The sequence below is a fragment of the Catharus ustulatus genome, chromosome 21 (genome assembly GCF_009819885.2).
Source record: "Catharus ustulatus isolate bCatUst1 chromosome 21, bCatUst1.pri.v2, whole genome shotgun sequence".
NCBI lineage: Eukaryota > Metazoa > Chordata > Aves > Passeriformes > Turdidae > Catharus > Catharus ustulatus.
In genome coordinates, this window is record NC_046241.1 from 8,881,708 (window position 1) to 8,895,408 (window position 13,701).

A 13,701-nucleotide genomic window follows, 5' to 3' on the forward strand; every position below is an offset into this window, starting at 1 on the left:
CGGGGGTGTCACGTGGCCCCGCCTCTCAGTACACGTGACTGCCGGGGGTGTCACGTGGCCCCGCCCCCCGGCCACGTGACCCACCCAGGGCAATTTTAGGCGCTTTTTTGAGGATTTTGGGACAATTTTAGGAGATTTTGGGCTGAAATTTTGGGATTCTTTTAGATTATTTTGGGACAATTTTGGGGCATTTTTTGAGGAATTTTAGGACTTTTTTGGGGGAATTTTGGGTCCGTTTTGGAGCATTTTTGGGCTGTTTTGGGGGAGTTTTTGAGGGATTTTTGGGAGTATTTTGGGGCTTTCTTGGAGGAATTTTAGGGGGATTTGCGGCCGTTTTGGGGCCATTTTGGGGGGACTTTGGGGCCATTTTTAGGGGGTTTTGTGGGACCTTTGGGGCTTTTTTGGGGGAATTTTAGGGTGATTTGGGGAGGATTTTGGGACAATTTTGAAGCTCACTGGGAGCATTTAGGGACATTTTTGAGGGAATTTTGGGGGCATTTTCAGGGAATTTTTGAGGCCATTTTTGGGGGGTTTGAGGCCAATTTTGGAGAGATTTTGGGAATGTTTAAGGGGAATTTAGGGCCATTTTTGCAGGATTTTGGGTCCATTTTAGGGGACTTTTAGGGGAATTTGGGGAGGAAATTTAGGGCAAGTTTTGGTTAATTTTGGGCAATTTGGGGCATTTTCCACTTGAATTTGAAGCCCTTTTAGAGCTGCTTTTTGGGCCATTTTTGAGCTTATTTTTGGGCCATTTTGGGGCTTGCTTTGGAAAATTTTAGGGCGATTTGGGGCAACATTTGGAGGATTTGGGGGAGAATTTGGGGGCTTTTTAAGGCTATTTGGGGTGATTTTGGGAAATTTGGGGATGAAATTTTGGAGTTTGTTGAGGTTATTTTGGGGCAATTTTGGGGGATTTTGGGGATTTTTGGGAGGAATTTTTGGGCTCTTGGGGGGGAATTTTTGGGGCAATTTTGGAGCTTTTTTGAGGAATTTTTGGGTCCATTGTGGAGGACTTTTGGGCTTTTTTGGGGGCATTTTGGGGGGATTTTGGGGAGAATTGTGGGGATTTCTTGGAGGAATTTTAGGGGAATTTTTGGACCTTTTGGGGCCATTTTTTGGGGGACATTTGGGGCCTTTTTGGGGGAGTTTTAGGCTGATTTGGGGAGGATTTTGAGGCAATTTTGGGGAATTTTCGACTTGAATTTGAAGCCCTTTTAGAGCTGCTTTTTTGCGCCATTTGGGGGCTGATTTTGGGAGAATTTTACAGCTTTCTTTGGGAAATTTTAGGGCAATTTGGGGCTATCTTTAGGGGATTTGGGGGAGAATTTGAGAGCTTTTTGAGGTTATTTGAGGCAATTTTGGGATATTTGGGGATGAAAATTTGAAGTTTTTTGAGGTAATTTTGGGGGATTTTGGGGATTTTTGGGTGTAATTTTGGGCTTTTTGTGGGAATTTTTGTGGGAATTTTTGTGGGAATTTGGGTCCATTTTTTAGGCCATTTTGGAAGTGAAGTCACGGCAACCCCAGCGTAGCTTTATTGGGGTAGGGGAGGGGCTTATTTGGGGGTGAAGGAGAGACCACAAAAAATCCAAAAATCCACTCAAAAAAATCCTGGAAAAATCCCCCTTAAATCTCTCTTAAATCCCCAAAAATTCCCAAAAATCCCCTCCTACATCTCCTTTAATTCCCCACAAAAAGAGGGAATTTTGGGGGCATTTTCAGGGAATTTTTGAGGCCATTTTTGGGGGGTTTGAGGCCAATTTTGGAGAGATTTTGGGAATGTTTAAGGGGAATTTAGGGCCATTTTTGCAGGATTTTGGGTCCATTTTAGGGGACTTTTAGGGGAATTTGGGGAGGAAATTTAGGGCAAGTTTTGGTTAATTTTGGGCAATTTGGGGCATTTTCCAGTTGAATTTGAAGCCCTTTTAGAGCTGCTTTTTGGGCCATTTTGGGGCTGATTCTGGGAGAATTTTATAGCTTTCTTTGGGAAATTTTAGGGCAATTTGGGGCAACCTTTGGAGGATTTGGGGGAGAATTTGGGGGCTTTTTGAGGTTATTTGGGGTGATTTTGGGAAATTTGGGGATGACATTTTGGAGTTTTTTGAGGTAATTTTGGGGGATTTTGGGGATTTTTGGGGGGAATTTTGGGGCTTTTTTGTGGGAATTTTTGTGGGAATTTGGGTCCATTTTTTAGGCCATTTTGGAAGTGATGTCGTGGCAACCCCAGCGTAGCTTTATTGGGGTAGGGGAGGGGCTTATTTGGGGGTGAAGGAGAGACCACAAAAAATCCAAAAATCCACTCAAAAAAATTCTGAAAAAATCCCCCATATATCTCTTCTAAATCCCCGAAAAAAAACCCAAAATCACTGGAATTTTTCCTGAAATTCTCGCAACAAATCCAAAAATCCCCCACAAAATCCCTCCTGAATCCTAGTTTAAATCCTCAGGAAATTCCCAAAACTCCACAAAAATCCCACCTGAGTCCTACCTGAACTCCAAAAAACCCCCTCAAAAATCCCTCTAAAATCCACCCTTATTACTCACTTAAATCCCCCCAAAAAATACCAAAAAGTCCCTCAAAAATCCCCCAATTCCTCCCTTAACTCCCAAAAAATTCCCCAAATCCACCCAAAAAATCCCCCATAAACCTCCTTTAAATCTTTAAATCCCCCAGAAAATCCCTAAAATCCCCCCAAAAAACCACAAAAATCACGTTTAAATCCCCCCAAAAGTCCGACAAATCTCAAAAAAATCCCTCTTAAACCCCCTTTACAACCCAAAAAATCCCCCAAAAGCCACAAAAAATCCCCCTTAAATTTCCCTGAAATCTGCCCAAAAATCCAAGATTGCCCCAAAAATATTCCTTCAAATTCTATAAAAATCCCCATAAATTTCTCTCAAATTCCCCCGAAATCTTCCCTAAAATCAATCTAAAAATCGACGGAGACCCCTCCTCAAATTCCCAAAAACCCTCAAAAATCTCCCCAAAATTCCCCAAAATATTCCCAAAAAAGTCATCAAAAAAATCCCCAAAATCGCTAAAAATCGCCAAAAACAAAAAAATCCCTCAAAATTCCCCTAAAAATCGCCCTAAAAATCCCCAAAAACCGAGCCCATGTGGCCCCGGTGACGTCACGTGGCCCCGCCTCCCAGTACACGTGACCCCGGGTGACGTCACGTGGCCCCGCCTCCCAGTACACGTGACCGCCGGGGGGTCACGTGGCCCCGCCTCCCGGTACACGTGACCGCCGGGGGTGTCACGTGGCCCCGCCCCCCGGTACACGTGACCGCCGGGGGTGTCACGTGGCCCCGCCTCCCTGGCCACGTGACCCCCGGGGCCATTTTGGGCGCTTTTTTGAGGATTTTGGGGCAATTTTAGGAGATTTTGGGCTGAAATTCGGGGATTTTTTTAGATTATTTTGGGACAATTTTGGGGCATTTTTTGAGGAATTTTGGGGCATTTTTTGAGGAATTTTGGGACTTTTTTTGGGGAATTTTTGGGGGATTTTGGGTCCATTTTGGAGGATTTTTGGGCTGTTTTGGGGAAATTTTTGAGGGATTTTTGGGAGTATTTTGGGGCTTTCTTGAAGGAATTTTGGGGGGATTTGCGGCCGTTTTGGGGCCATTTTGGGGGGACTTTGGGGCCATTTTTAGGGGGTTTTGGGGGACCTTTGGGGCTTTTTTGGGGGAATTTTAGGGTGATTTGGGGAAGATTTTGGGACAATTTTGTAGCTCACTGGGAGCATTTAGGGACATTTTTGAGGGAATTTTGAAAGCATTTTTGGGGAATTTTTGAGGCCATTTTTGGGGGTTTTGAGGCCATTTTTTGAGTGATTTTGGGATTGTTTAAGGGGAATTTGGGCCCATTTTTGCAGGATTTTGGGTCCATTTTAGGGGACTTTTAGGGGGATTTGGGGAGGAAATTTAGGGAAAATTTTGGTTAATTTTGGGCAATTTGGGGCATTTTCCAGTTGAATTTGAAGCCCTTTTAGAGCTGCTTTTAGGGCCATTTTTTAGCTGCTTTTGGGAGGATTTTTGGGCTTTCTTTGGGAAATTTTAGGGCGATTTGGGGCCATGTTTAGGGGATTTGGGGGAGAATTTGGGGGCTTTTCTGGGGAATTTTAGAGAGATTTGGGCCAGATTTTGGGTCCATTTTTGAAGCCATTTTGGGGCCTTTTTGGGGGGATTTTTGGGGGATTTTGGGTTCATTGTGGCAGATTTTTGGGCTTTTTTGGGGGATATTGGGTAGAATGTTGGGGCTTTCTTGAAGGAATTTTAGGGGGTTTACGGCCGTTTTGGGGCCATTTTGGGGGGACTTTGGGGCCATTTTAGGGGATTGAGACACAGCCCCTGCTCTCTGTCCTGAGTGGGACACAGTCCCTGTCCTTGTCCTGAGTGGGACACAGCTCCTGTCCTTGTCCTGAGTGGGACACAGCTCCTGTCCTTGTTCTGAGTGGGACACAGCTCCTGTCCTTGTCCTGAGTGGGACACAGCTCCTGTCCTTGTCCTGAGTGGGACAGAGCTCCCGTCCTTGTCCTGAGTGGGACACAGCTCCTGCTCTCTATCCTGAGTGAGACACAGCCCCTGCTCTCTGTTCTGAGTGGGACAGAGCCCCTGTCCTTGTCCTGAGTGGGACACAGCCCCTGTCCTTGTCCTGAGTGGGACACAGCTCCTATTCTCTGTCCTGAGTGGGACACAGCTCCTATTCTCTGTCCTGAGTGGGACACAGCTCCTATTCTCTGTCCTGAGTGGGACACAGCTCCTGCTCTCTGTCCTGAGTGGGACAGAGCCCCTCCCTTGTCCTGAGTGGGACACAGCCTCTGCTCTCCCTCCTGCCCTCCCAAGGCTGCCCCACCCTGCCCGATGCCCGGCGGAACCAGCACCACCGCTCATGGGCTTGCTTAAAGGGCTTCTTTAGAGGCTCAGACTAAAAATCCACTTAAAAACCGAGCTTAAAAGGGACCGTGTGGGTCATCAGCAACCCCCAGATGCTCACGGCCCTGGGGAGGGCCAGGTGCCCCTGCAGTGCCACTGCAGCACTGGTCACACTCGGGCAGGACGTGGACCCCAACTCCCGCCTGGCATTCCTGCTGCTTTATTTGGGGACCCCAATCCTGCTCCCCAAAGCGTCTCCCTGCATTTCCCAGGCACGCAGGGCTGAGCTGTCCCGCACACTGGAGCCTGTCCCCGGCCAGAGGAGCCATCGCGGGGACAGCCCGGACCCGGAGGAGGGGAGGGTGGTCTGGCACCCCGGGGTGGGTGCCTCGGGGTCGGGGACTCCCCGGGGGCTCCAGGGCCGCCCCCAGCAGCGGGCGAAAGTCCCGGAGCTGCCGTCGGCAGGAGCATATGTGAGTTTGGAGGCTCCCGCCCCTAAGCTGCTTTTATTAATTTGTAATCCCCTGCGAGCAGGAGGTAAAGGGATTCGGGGGATTAACGGGCTCACAGTAACAACCACAATTATCAGCTCCGGCTGCCTGCGGCAAGCGCTGCACACACGCACGGGGCTCTTCCCGGACAAACACGGCCCTGAGAACGCAGCGACAGCTCCGCACCCGCGGAAACGCGCGGAACCACGGAGCAGAACACGGGCACAGCTCCGGGCACGGCCACCCCGCACTGTGTGACAGCCAGGCCCCGGCCCGGCCCCTCTGCGCTCCCGCACGCTCCAAGCCGCAGCCCCGCGTGTCCCGCACGCTCCGTCCGTGTCCGCCCCGTCTTCATTAGCGCAATTAACGCCCCGCACCCCGCGGGTCAGACACCCGCTACCTCTCCGCGTTCGTGAATTAATTATCGGAGGGAAAAGAGCCCCCCTCAGCCCCGCTGCCCACTGGGGAGCCGCGCCCAGCGGGACAAACGAAATTTGGGCTCGGAAGCAGCCGGGGGGCAGCGGGGCTCGGGTGGAGGCTCCCCCCGACGGTGGCACCCCCGACCCGCTCCGTGCGGCCGCCGAGGGCTCCGCGGGGACCCCGGGGCCGCTTTGGGCCCGAGGGCGGCGGCTGCAACCCGAGCCCACGCGTCGGGCGCGGCCACGCGTGGGACGGCGGGGCCAGCGCTCCCCCCGCCGCTTTTGTGATGCTAAAGAGGCCGGCGATGAACCGGGGCCCATCTGCGGCCCGGTGCCGCCCCCGGCCCGCCCCCCGCGCCCCCCCGCTCCGCCCAGCCCCGCGCCGCTCCCTGCGCGCCCCTCCGCGCCGCTCCGCCACTCCTCCGCAGCCACCCGCGCACTTCGGACGGCGCCCACGGAGGCCGCGATGCTGCTGGAGCGGGTCCGCGCCGGTTCGGAGAAAGCAGCGGAGCTCTGCCCGTTCCCGCGGAGCCCAGGTGAGGCGGAGGCGCGCAGGTCTCCGCGTCCCCCCGCGGAAGCACCGGCGGCTGCTCAGGGAGCCGCGGGCCCGGCCGTGCTCCGTCCGTGCCGGTTCCGCGTCCCCGGGGGCACCGTCGGGGCTGGCTGCGGGGAAGAGCGGCCGGACGGCACCGGGGGATCCGTCCCGGTCCATCCCGCCCGCCCCGCGCCCTCTCTCGCTCTCTGCTGCCTCGTCCCCGATATCAGAGCCCCCCTCGCTGCTCCCCGCACGCTGCGGGCCCCGCGGCTGCTCCCGGTGCCCGTTTGGGTCCCGTCGGGTCCGGGCTGCGGCTCCCCCGATCCCGGGGAAAGGCGGCGGCTCCTGCGCCGGGGTCCCACCGCTCCCCGCTCAACGAGAGCAGGGACAAAATTGGGATTTCCCAGGGCCCGACGGTTCCCTCCGACTGCGGGCACCACCCGTCCCCACCCTGCCCGGCTCCCACGCGGCTTTTTCCCCGCTTTGGAAAAACTCCGTTAATTCTTCTCTTAGACGTTCTTTCTTCCCATTGAACGAACGGGCTCAGCCCTGTCGGGACGGGAAGAACCGGGCTGCGCTCCGGGGCTCAACGGGTGAGGCCGAGCCGGGTTCGGCACAGCGGGTCCGGTCCCGGAGCGGGGCCGTCCCGGTTCTCGCCAACATCGAAAGCGATCGATGTGGCTTAAAAAAAAAAAAAAAATCAACGACTAACCGGGGCGGGGGCCCCGCCGGTGTGCGAGGTCTGAGGTGTCACCGTGTGCGGGACCGACTTTCGGCACCGCAGCCGCCGTGAACGGGCCGGTGCCCCCGGTTCTGTCCCGGTTCGCCTTCCCGTGGCGGTCCCCGCGGGCGCTCCGCGGTGCGCACAGCGCATCTGACCCGGCAACGGGAGCTCTGTGCTCTCCGGGGGCTGAGGCGACACCGCCGAAATGGAGCCCCCGGCAGAACGGACGACACCGCAAACATCCTTTTCCCGCAGGACACGATGCTCGCTCACGGCCCCGCGGTCCTGGGCTCCGTCGGGGCCCGAGGCGGCGGCGGGACGGGCTCGGCGGGGCTCGCCGTGCCCGGGGACACCGAACCGCGGGGTGCTTTGCCCTGTGGGGCGAATCCCGGGGTTGGCGGCTCACAACGAGCTCGGGGCAGCCTCCCCCAGAGCGATCCCCGTCGGGGCTCGTTCCCGACCCCCGAAGCCGCGTCCCTCCCGCCGAGCGCAGCCGGGAAGGGGCGGCGGGAGGGGATGTGCCGGGGGCGGGGGGGATTAAATACAGCGCGCCGCCGTGCCCTGCCCGGCGCTTCAGACCGGCACCGGCGGCGAGGGCCGGCGTCTAAAAATAACCCGCTTTAGCGAATTAAATCCCCGGCGGCGAGGGGGTGGCAGCGGTCGGAGCGGGGGACAGCAGCCGCCGTGATTTGGGGGGGTCCGGCGGGGGGACAGCGGCGGTTCCGCGCCCCGCGGGAGATGCTCCGGAGCCCGCGGCCCGCCTGAGCCAGCGGAGCCGCCCCGGATCGCCATGCAGCGTAAGAGCCGCGGCCGGGCTGCTCCGGGACATTGCGGGAATTGTCACCGTGCCCGCTGCCGGTGTCGCGGCTCCGTCCCGGTCGGGGCCGCTGCCTTTAGCGCTGCCGCTCTTGGGGTTGTTGGTTAGGACGCGGTGAATTGTTAATTGTTAAGGATAACGATTATCACTTCCACCTCTCACTCCTGTGCACGGCGATCCAGCTCCATATCTCTACAAATAATTATCTTTACATAGAAATACTCTCATGTCCGTCTCTATCTGTTTCTGTACAGCTCTGTCATACATCTCTCCGCCTCTATTTATATCGATATATTTGTATTTATGTACCCCATATCCATATTTTCACCTACTTATTTCTATCTATACCTGTATATTGAAATCTATGTATTTATGTCTATATATGTGTACATTTCGTTCTCTAACTGCTGTGTCTGTTTATTTTTATATCTCTGTTTTTCCATAACTGTATCCTTATCTCTTTCTGTATGATCTCTGTCGATATCTTGAGGGGAACGGGACAAGACTGCCGCGTTTTTATTTTCAGCGCAATTCTCTTAATTTTTGGTAGTTTCCTTCGTTCCGGCTACCCCGCTGTTGCTCGCAGGTGAATTTTTGAAGTTTAGGAAAGTTCCTTTTTTTTTAGAAAAAGAAAAAAGAGCCTGTGATAATTACAGCTTTGCCGGCGGCTCGCTCGGGGGGTTAATTCCGTTTCCATCACTTCCCTTCTTGTTTATCCCGGTTCTCCCGGGCACTTCTCCCGGTGTCTGCTCGGTGCGGCAGCTCGCGACAACGAATTTGAACGAATAATTATTTTTTTCGTGCTGTTCCTCGGGCCACCCCCGGGTCCGCCGTGGGTCGGAGGGGCCACCGGGGCTGACCGGAGCTGCCTCCCCGCAGAGATCCCGCTGTGCGCCGGCTGCAACCAGCACATCGTGGACAGGTTCATCCTCAAAGTCCTGGACCGGCACTGGCACAGCAAGTGCCTGAAATGCTCCGACTGCCAGACGCAGCTGGCCGAGAAGTGCTTCAGCCGCGGGGACGGCGTCTACTGCAAGGAAGATTTCTTCAAGTGCGTGGGGAAGGGACGGGATGGGGGCCGGGTGGGTGTCACGGTTTGGGGTTCAGCACCGGGACAGCGGCACCGGGGCAGCACCGCGGACAGCGCCGGCTCCGGCGGGACCGAGCCCGGCCTCCCCCGGCTCAGCGGCCGCCGCTTGTCCCCCCCTGCTCAGGCGCTTCGGGACGAAGTGTGCCGCCTGCCAGCAGGGCATCCCCCCGACCCAGGTGGTGCGCCGCGCCCAGGACTTCGTTTACCACCTGCACTGCTTCGCCTGCATCGTCTGCAAGCGGCAGCTGGCCACCGGCGACGAGTTCTACCTCATGGAGGACAGCAGGCTGGTCTGCAAGGCGGACTACGAGACGGCCAAGCAGAGAGGTACCCCCAGCCCCGTCCCCTCCAGCCCCGAGGGCAGCGGGAGCTGCTGCTGCCCCCGGGACAGGTTCAAACAGCGGGCGGGAGGGGTTGGGAGAGCCCGGGGAGGGTCGGGTGAATCAGGGATAACTTCACCGGCAGAGGCTGAGTCTACAGCCAAGAGACCCCGCACCACCATCACGGCCAAGCAGCTGGAGACCCTCAAAAACGCTTACAACAACTCGCCCAAACCGGCGCGGCACGTCCGGGAGCAGCTCTCGTCCGAGACCGGGCTGGACATGCGGGTGGTGCAGGTGAGAGCGGGGGCCGGGCGGGCCGGGCCGGGCCGGGCCGGGCCGGGCTGGGAGCGGCCCCGCAGGCTCGGAGCTCCCCGGCGTGCCCTGCTCGCAGGTCTGGTTCCAGAACCGCAGGGCCAAGGAGAAAAGGCTGAAGAAAGACGCGGGGAGGCAGAGGTGGGGGCAGTACTTCAGGAATATGAAGAGGTCCCGGGGGACATCCAAGTCGGACAAGGACAGCATCCAGGAGGAGGGGCCCGACAGCGACGCCGAGGTTTCCTTCACAGGTCGGTGCCCGCAGCCCCGGCCGGGTTTTGCTCGGGCTGTTCCTCCCCTCAAAGCTGCCGCCGTGTCCCCGCTGTTTCACCCCTCGGTGTCGGGTCAGAATTATCAGCAGGGAAACCAGGGGTGAAACCAAGAGGCAGAGGGGCAGAGCTGAGGATTTAACACGGGGAAAGCTCCCTCTGCCTCCGGGCGGACCCAAAAACCGCAGGAGGAGCAGCGAGAACTCCCCGGGCAGTGTCAGAGCCGCTGCTCAGACACGGGATTCCCGAAAATACAAAAACCGGGAAGCCCAGAACCACTATATATTACTACAGGAAAACGAGAAAACTAGTGTGATTTTTTTTGTCTTATTTTGAGATGGTTTCATTTGTGCAGTTGCTCATTAGGACCCCTCAGTCCTGTGGGAGCTGTTCCTGTGCTGCAAAAAGGAAATTGTTGCATGTTAGGCGGCTTCTGCAGCAGAGTGTCCCCTTTTTGGAGCCGAGATTTCTGGTGACAAACCCAGGACAGAACAACCCCAGCTCTGGTCCTGCACAGCCTCACCCCAAACTCTCCAGACTTGCAGGGACAGGGCCCTGGGCCGGGTGACATTTGCAGGGACACGTTCTGCACAATCCTAAATCCAGCCCAGAGCTCCATCCCAAATTTTTGTATCATTTTTAGGAATGGGAGAGAAACTGAAATGCAGAGCTCTGTAAATATTTGCACTGACTGTGTATTTATAAACACACATTTTTTTCATCTCAGCTCCTCTCCCGTTCTCCTAAAAACTATTTGATTTTCGAGTCTGTTTGTACACACTGTGTATCAGCTCATTAAATATGAATAGTCTATAAATAATAACTAAAAAATGTCCAACAGTTATCGAGATCTCGATGCCACAAACAGGTTTGTATCCCAGGCAACAGAGCAGCTCTCACTGTCCATAAAGCCCTTAATGAATACAAACAATTTTTGCTGGGAACTTAAAAAATATTGCTCATTTTTCAGGAGTGTTTTTAAGACATACCAATTAATTCTGTATCCTTGTGATTCAACAACTGGTTCCTGAGCAGACAAATATCTTAATTTAATATCTCTTTTCCTGAGCAATGGGGAATTTATCTTGCATTGGTTCAGGTAGCTCCTAAAAGTGATAACAAAAATTCAAGATAAACCTCTAAACCAAATAGAAACAAAAGGTGGAAAGACATTTAATTCACTTCCCCTTTCAAGAATTATTTTTAAATCGCAGTCTTATATTTTAATACATACTGTTCACGCATATTTTTGAAATCCAAGATGTATTAGACACTTGTACTCAGAAAAAAATAATAATCCCGTGGCTGCCTATGAAGATCTCTCAGCAAGGACGGGAATAATGAGGAATTACAAGTGGGAGAGCGTGGCTGCTCAGCTCCCATCCCTTTAATCTGTTTATACCCAGAGCTTGCAGGAGCTCCTGCGCTCTGCCAGTAAAACCAGTCCACTCCAGCATCATCCCACCAGTAAAACCAGTCCACTCCAGCATCATCCCACCAGTAAAACCAGTGCACTCCAGTAAAACCAGCCCTTTTCCCTTCCAGACGAGCCCTCCATGTCCGAAATGAGCCATTCCAATGGGATTTACAGCAACCTCAACGAAGCCTCCCCCGCCCTGGGGAGGCAGGCTGGCAGCACCGGCAGCTTCGCGCTGGAGCACAGCGGGATCCCAGCTCAGGACCAGTTCCACGACCTGCGCTCCAGCAGCCCCTACGGCATCCCCCAGTCCCCAGCAGCCCTGCCAGCCCTGCCGGGCCACCAGCCCTTAATCTCCAGCTTGGTTTACCCAGACAACGGCTTGGCCATCATGGCCCAGAGCGGACCAGGCGTGCCCCAGCCCATGCGGGTCCTGGCAGGGAACGGACCCAGCTCCGAGCTCTCCAGCGGCAGCAGCGGGGGGTACCCGGATTTCCCGGCCAGCCCGGCGTCCTGGCTCGATGAGGTCGACCACGCTCAGTTTTGATACAGGAGGTGGGAAGGGAGAGGAACTCGGTGCTGTTTAATGTCCCTTGATTTTTGGAGATGATCCCGACAGAGGATGGTGGAAAGGCCTTGGCACTGCAAGCAAACATTCTCGTGTCTTTACCAAACACCAAGAGCTGTGCTTTACAGATTTGATAGGAGGTATTTCGCGTTTTGTTGTCAGCAAGGACTCGCTCCGTCACCCATCCACACCGAAACATTTTTAAGGGAAAATAAAATCCTCATCCACGGTGAAAGGTGTGACAATGTCTATATTTCTATAGGAGAAATGTTCCTAGTGAATCACTTCAGAAATCCATGGTAGGAAACTTCTCTGTTCTTCCAACAGATTTTTTTAAAGCGCACCAATGCGGTATGTTTTGTTTTACTTTGAATTTACATTAACTTTTCTAAAATGAAATGCTCTTTAATATGCCAATCATTTATCAGCAGCCTTTTTCCTTTGTAAAATGAAAACCTCACGTTAATTCTGCTTCTCCCCTCTTTAATTTGTAGATTGCTAGGTTGACTCTTCCATATAAGCATTAACCCGTGAATAGATGTATTTATTACCAAGTAATTCCACCTTTATCACGAGCTCAAGAGGTGAATTTTCTTGATCCAGGGACACTGGTGGTGGACCTGGGCTGTGGATCTTATGCTTTTCCTTCAAATTTCTTCACATCAGTTTTACTGCAAAGTGTCTCAAAAATCACCCTGATGTCTTGTTGCCAAAATCCTTCTCAGGGGTTGGGCTGGTTTAGGACCAGCCCTTCCCCAGGCACTGCTGGAGTGAGCACCCCCTTCCCTGGGGCCAGCTCTCTGCTCCAGGCATTTGTGTTTTTCCATGGATATCGTGCAAGCTGATTGTGAGGAAAGGCAAGACAATATGTATATTGTTATCTGTAAAAATTATGGAATTAACTGTAGATTATGTGGATGTCCAGTGTCTTTTATTTATATTCTCGCTTTCTCTCTGATGATCAAATACTTCAAGATTACAAATAAATTTGTCAGCTAAACTTTAAATAGTCTTTTGCTAAATTCACATCAATATCAGTAAATAAAAAAAACCCTGAAACTAAAAGCTCTTAAAACTTGATGCCATGATTGAACAAAGTGTTGAAATATTCCTTTTCAATAGAGGAGCAAACCCACTGATGTGGAAATGCTTTGGAACAAAAAAAAAGGAGGATATGGGAGGCTGGCAGTCCTTGGGAGATCTGAGCAGGGTTGCTCTGGTTTGATCATATTTTTGATGGGACATTGTTATTTTTCAGCATTTGTGGCAAAGGTGGTGGCTGATACAGCAACAGGAGATGGAGTCTGATATCTGTCTGCAGGAAGTTGTGAATGTGAAACACAGAGATGGAAATATTGCAAAGAGAAATCAGAAAGGGAAAAAGTTCCTAAGGGAGTCAGTTTGACCAAACATATACAGATATATCTATATATTTACACACAAATACACATCCACATAAACACATGGCAAGGATGGGACAAACCCCAGGCAAAAATTTCTCTCGTTCAGTTCAGTCCAGAGCTGGGCTCAGCTGCTTCTTCCTTCCCCAGAAGTGAATAATAAAGAGACAACTGTTGCTGCCAGCCTGTGGCTACACCACAAGGACATTTCTTATGGAAATTTATGGAGCAAATAGAAAACTGTGGGATTTGAAACAAGCAGATTGCAGAACTTCACTGAGAGAAGAGTTTGTATTTTCAAGATTTCTGTGTCTAGAAACGCCCTCACCTAACCTGGGTGGGTGCTTTGCATCAAAATACTTTGGCAGCTCAATAATTCATTTTATTTTAATATAAAAGACTGAAAATCATACTTTGAAATACTCTTATTTCCTAAAAAATTAAGAAATAACAACAGAAAG

General features: G+C 52.9%; 1 protein-coding gene across 5 annotated transcripts; it reads left to right on the forward strand.

Annotated features, from left to right (window-relative positions):
* The first annotated feature begins 6,223 nt into the window (after positions 1-6,223).
* On the forward strand, positions 6,224-12,840 carry LHX3 (LIM homeobox 3). 5 transcript variants are annotated; one of them, XM_033077663.1, is made up of 6 exons: positions 6,224-6,321; positions 8,741-8,912; positions 9,076-9,278; positions 9,417-9,568; positions 9,666-9,837; positions 11,401-12,840. In XM_033077663.1, the coding sequence occupies exons 1-6, from the start codon at positions 6,252-6,254 to the stop codon at positions 11,817-11,819; spliced, it is 1,188 nt and encodes a 395-aa protein (XP_032933554.1). In that variant the 5' UTR covers positions 6,224-6,251; the 3' UTR covers positions 11,820-12,840. The 5 variants fall into 5 exon arrangements, with proteins under 5 accessions (XP_032933554.1, XP_032933552.1, XP_032933553.1 ...); XM_033077661.1 differs by having other exon boundaries at positions 9,076-9,568; XM_033077662.1 differs by lacking the exon at positions 6,224-6,321 and adding an exon at positions 7,781-7,841 and having other exon boundaries at positions 9,076-9,568.
* Positions 12,841-13,701: the final 861 nt, after the last annotated feature.

What these genes read in the sequence shown, in the direction of transcription:
- LHX3 (XM_033077661.1), top strand. Translation starts at nt 6,252, where the DNA reads ATGCTGCTGGAGCGGGTCCGCGCCGGTTCGGAGAAAGCAGCGGAGCTC. An exon ending in CCCGTTCCCGCGGAGCCCAG is followed by an intron (nt 6,322 to 8,740) that starts GTGAGGCGGAGG and finishes GCCTCCCCGCAG; the next exon opens with AGATCCCGCTGTGCGCCGGC. An exon ending in CGCCGAGGTTTCCTTCACAG is followed by an intron (nt 9,838 to 11,400) that starts GTCGGTGCCCGC and finishes TTTCCCTTCCAG; the next exon opens with ACGAGCCCTCCATGTCCGAA.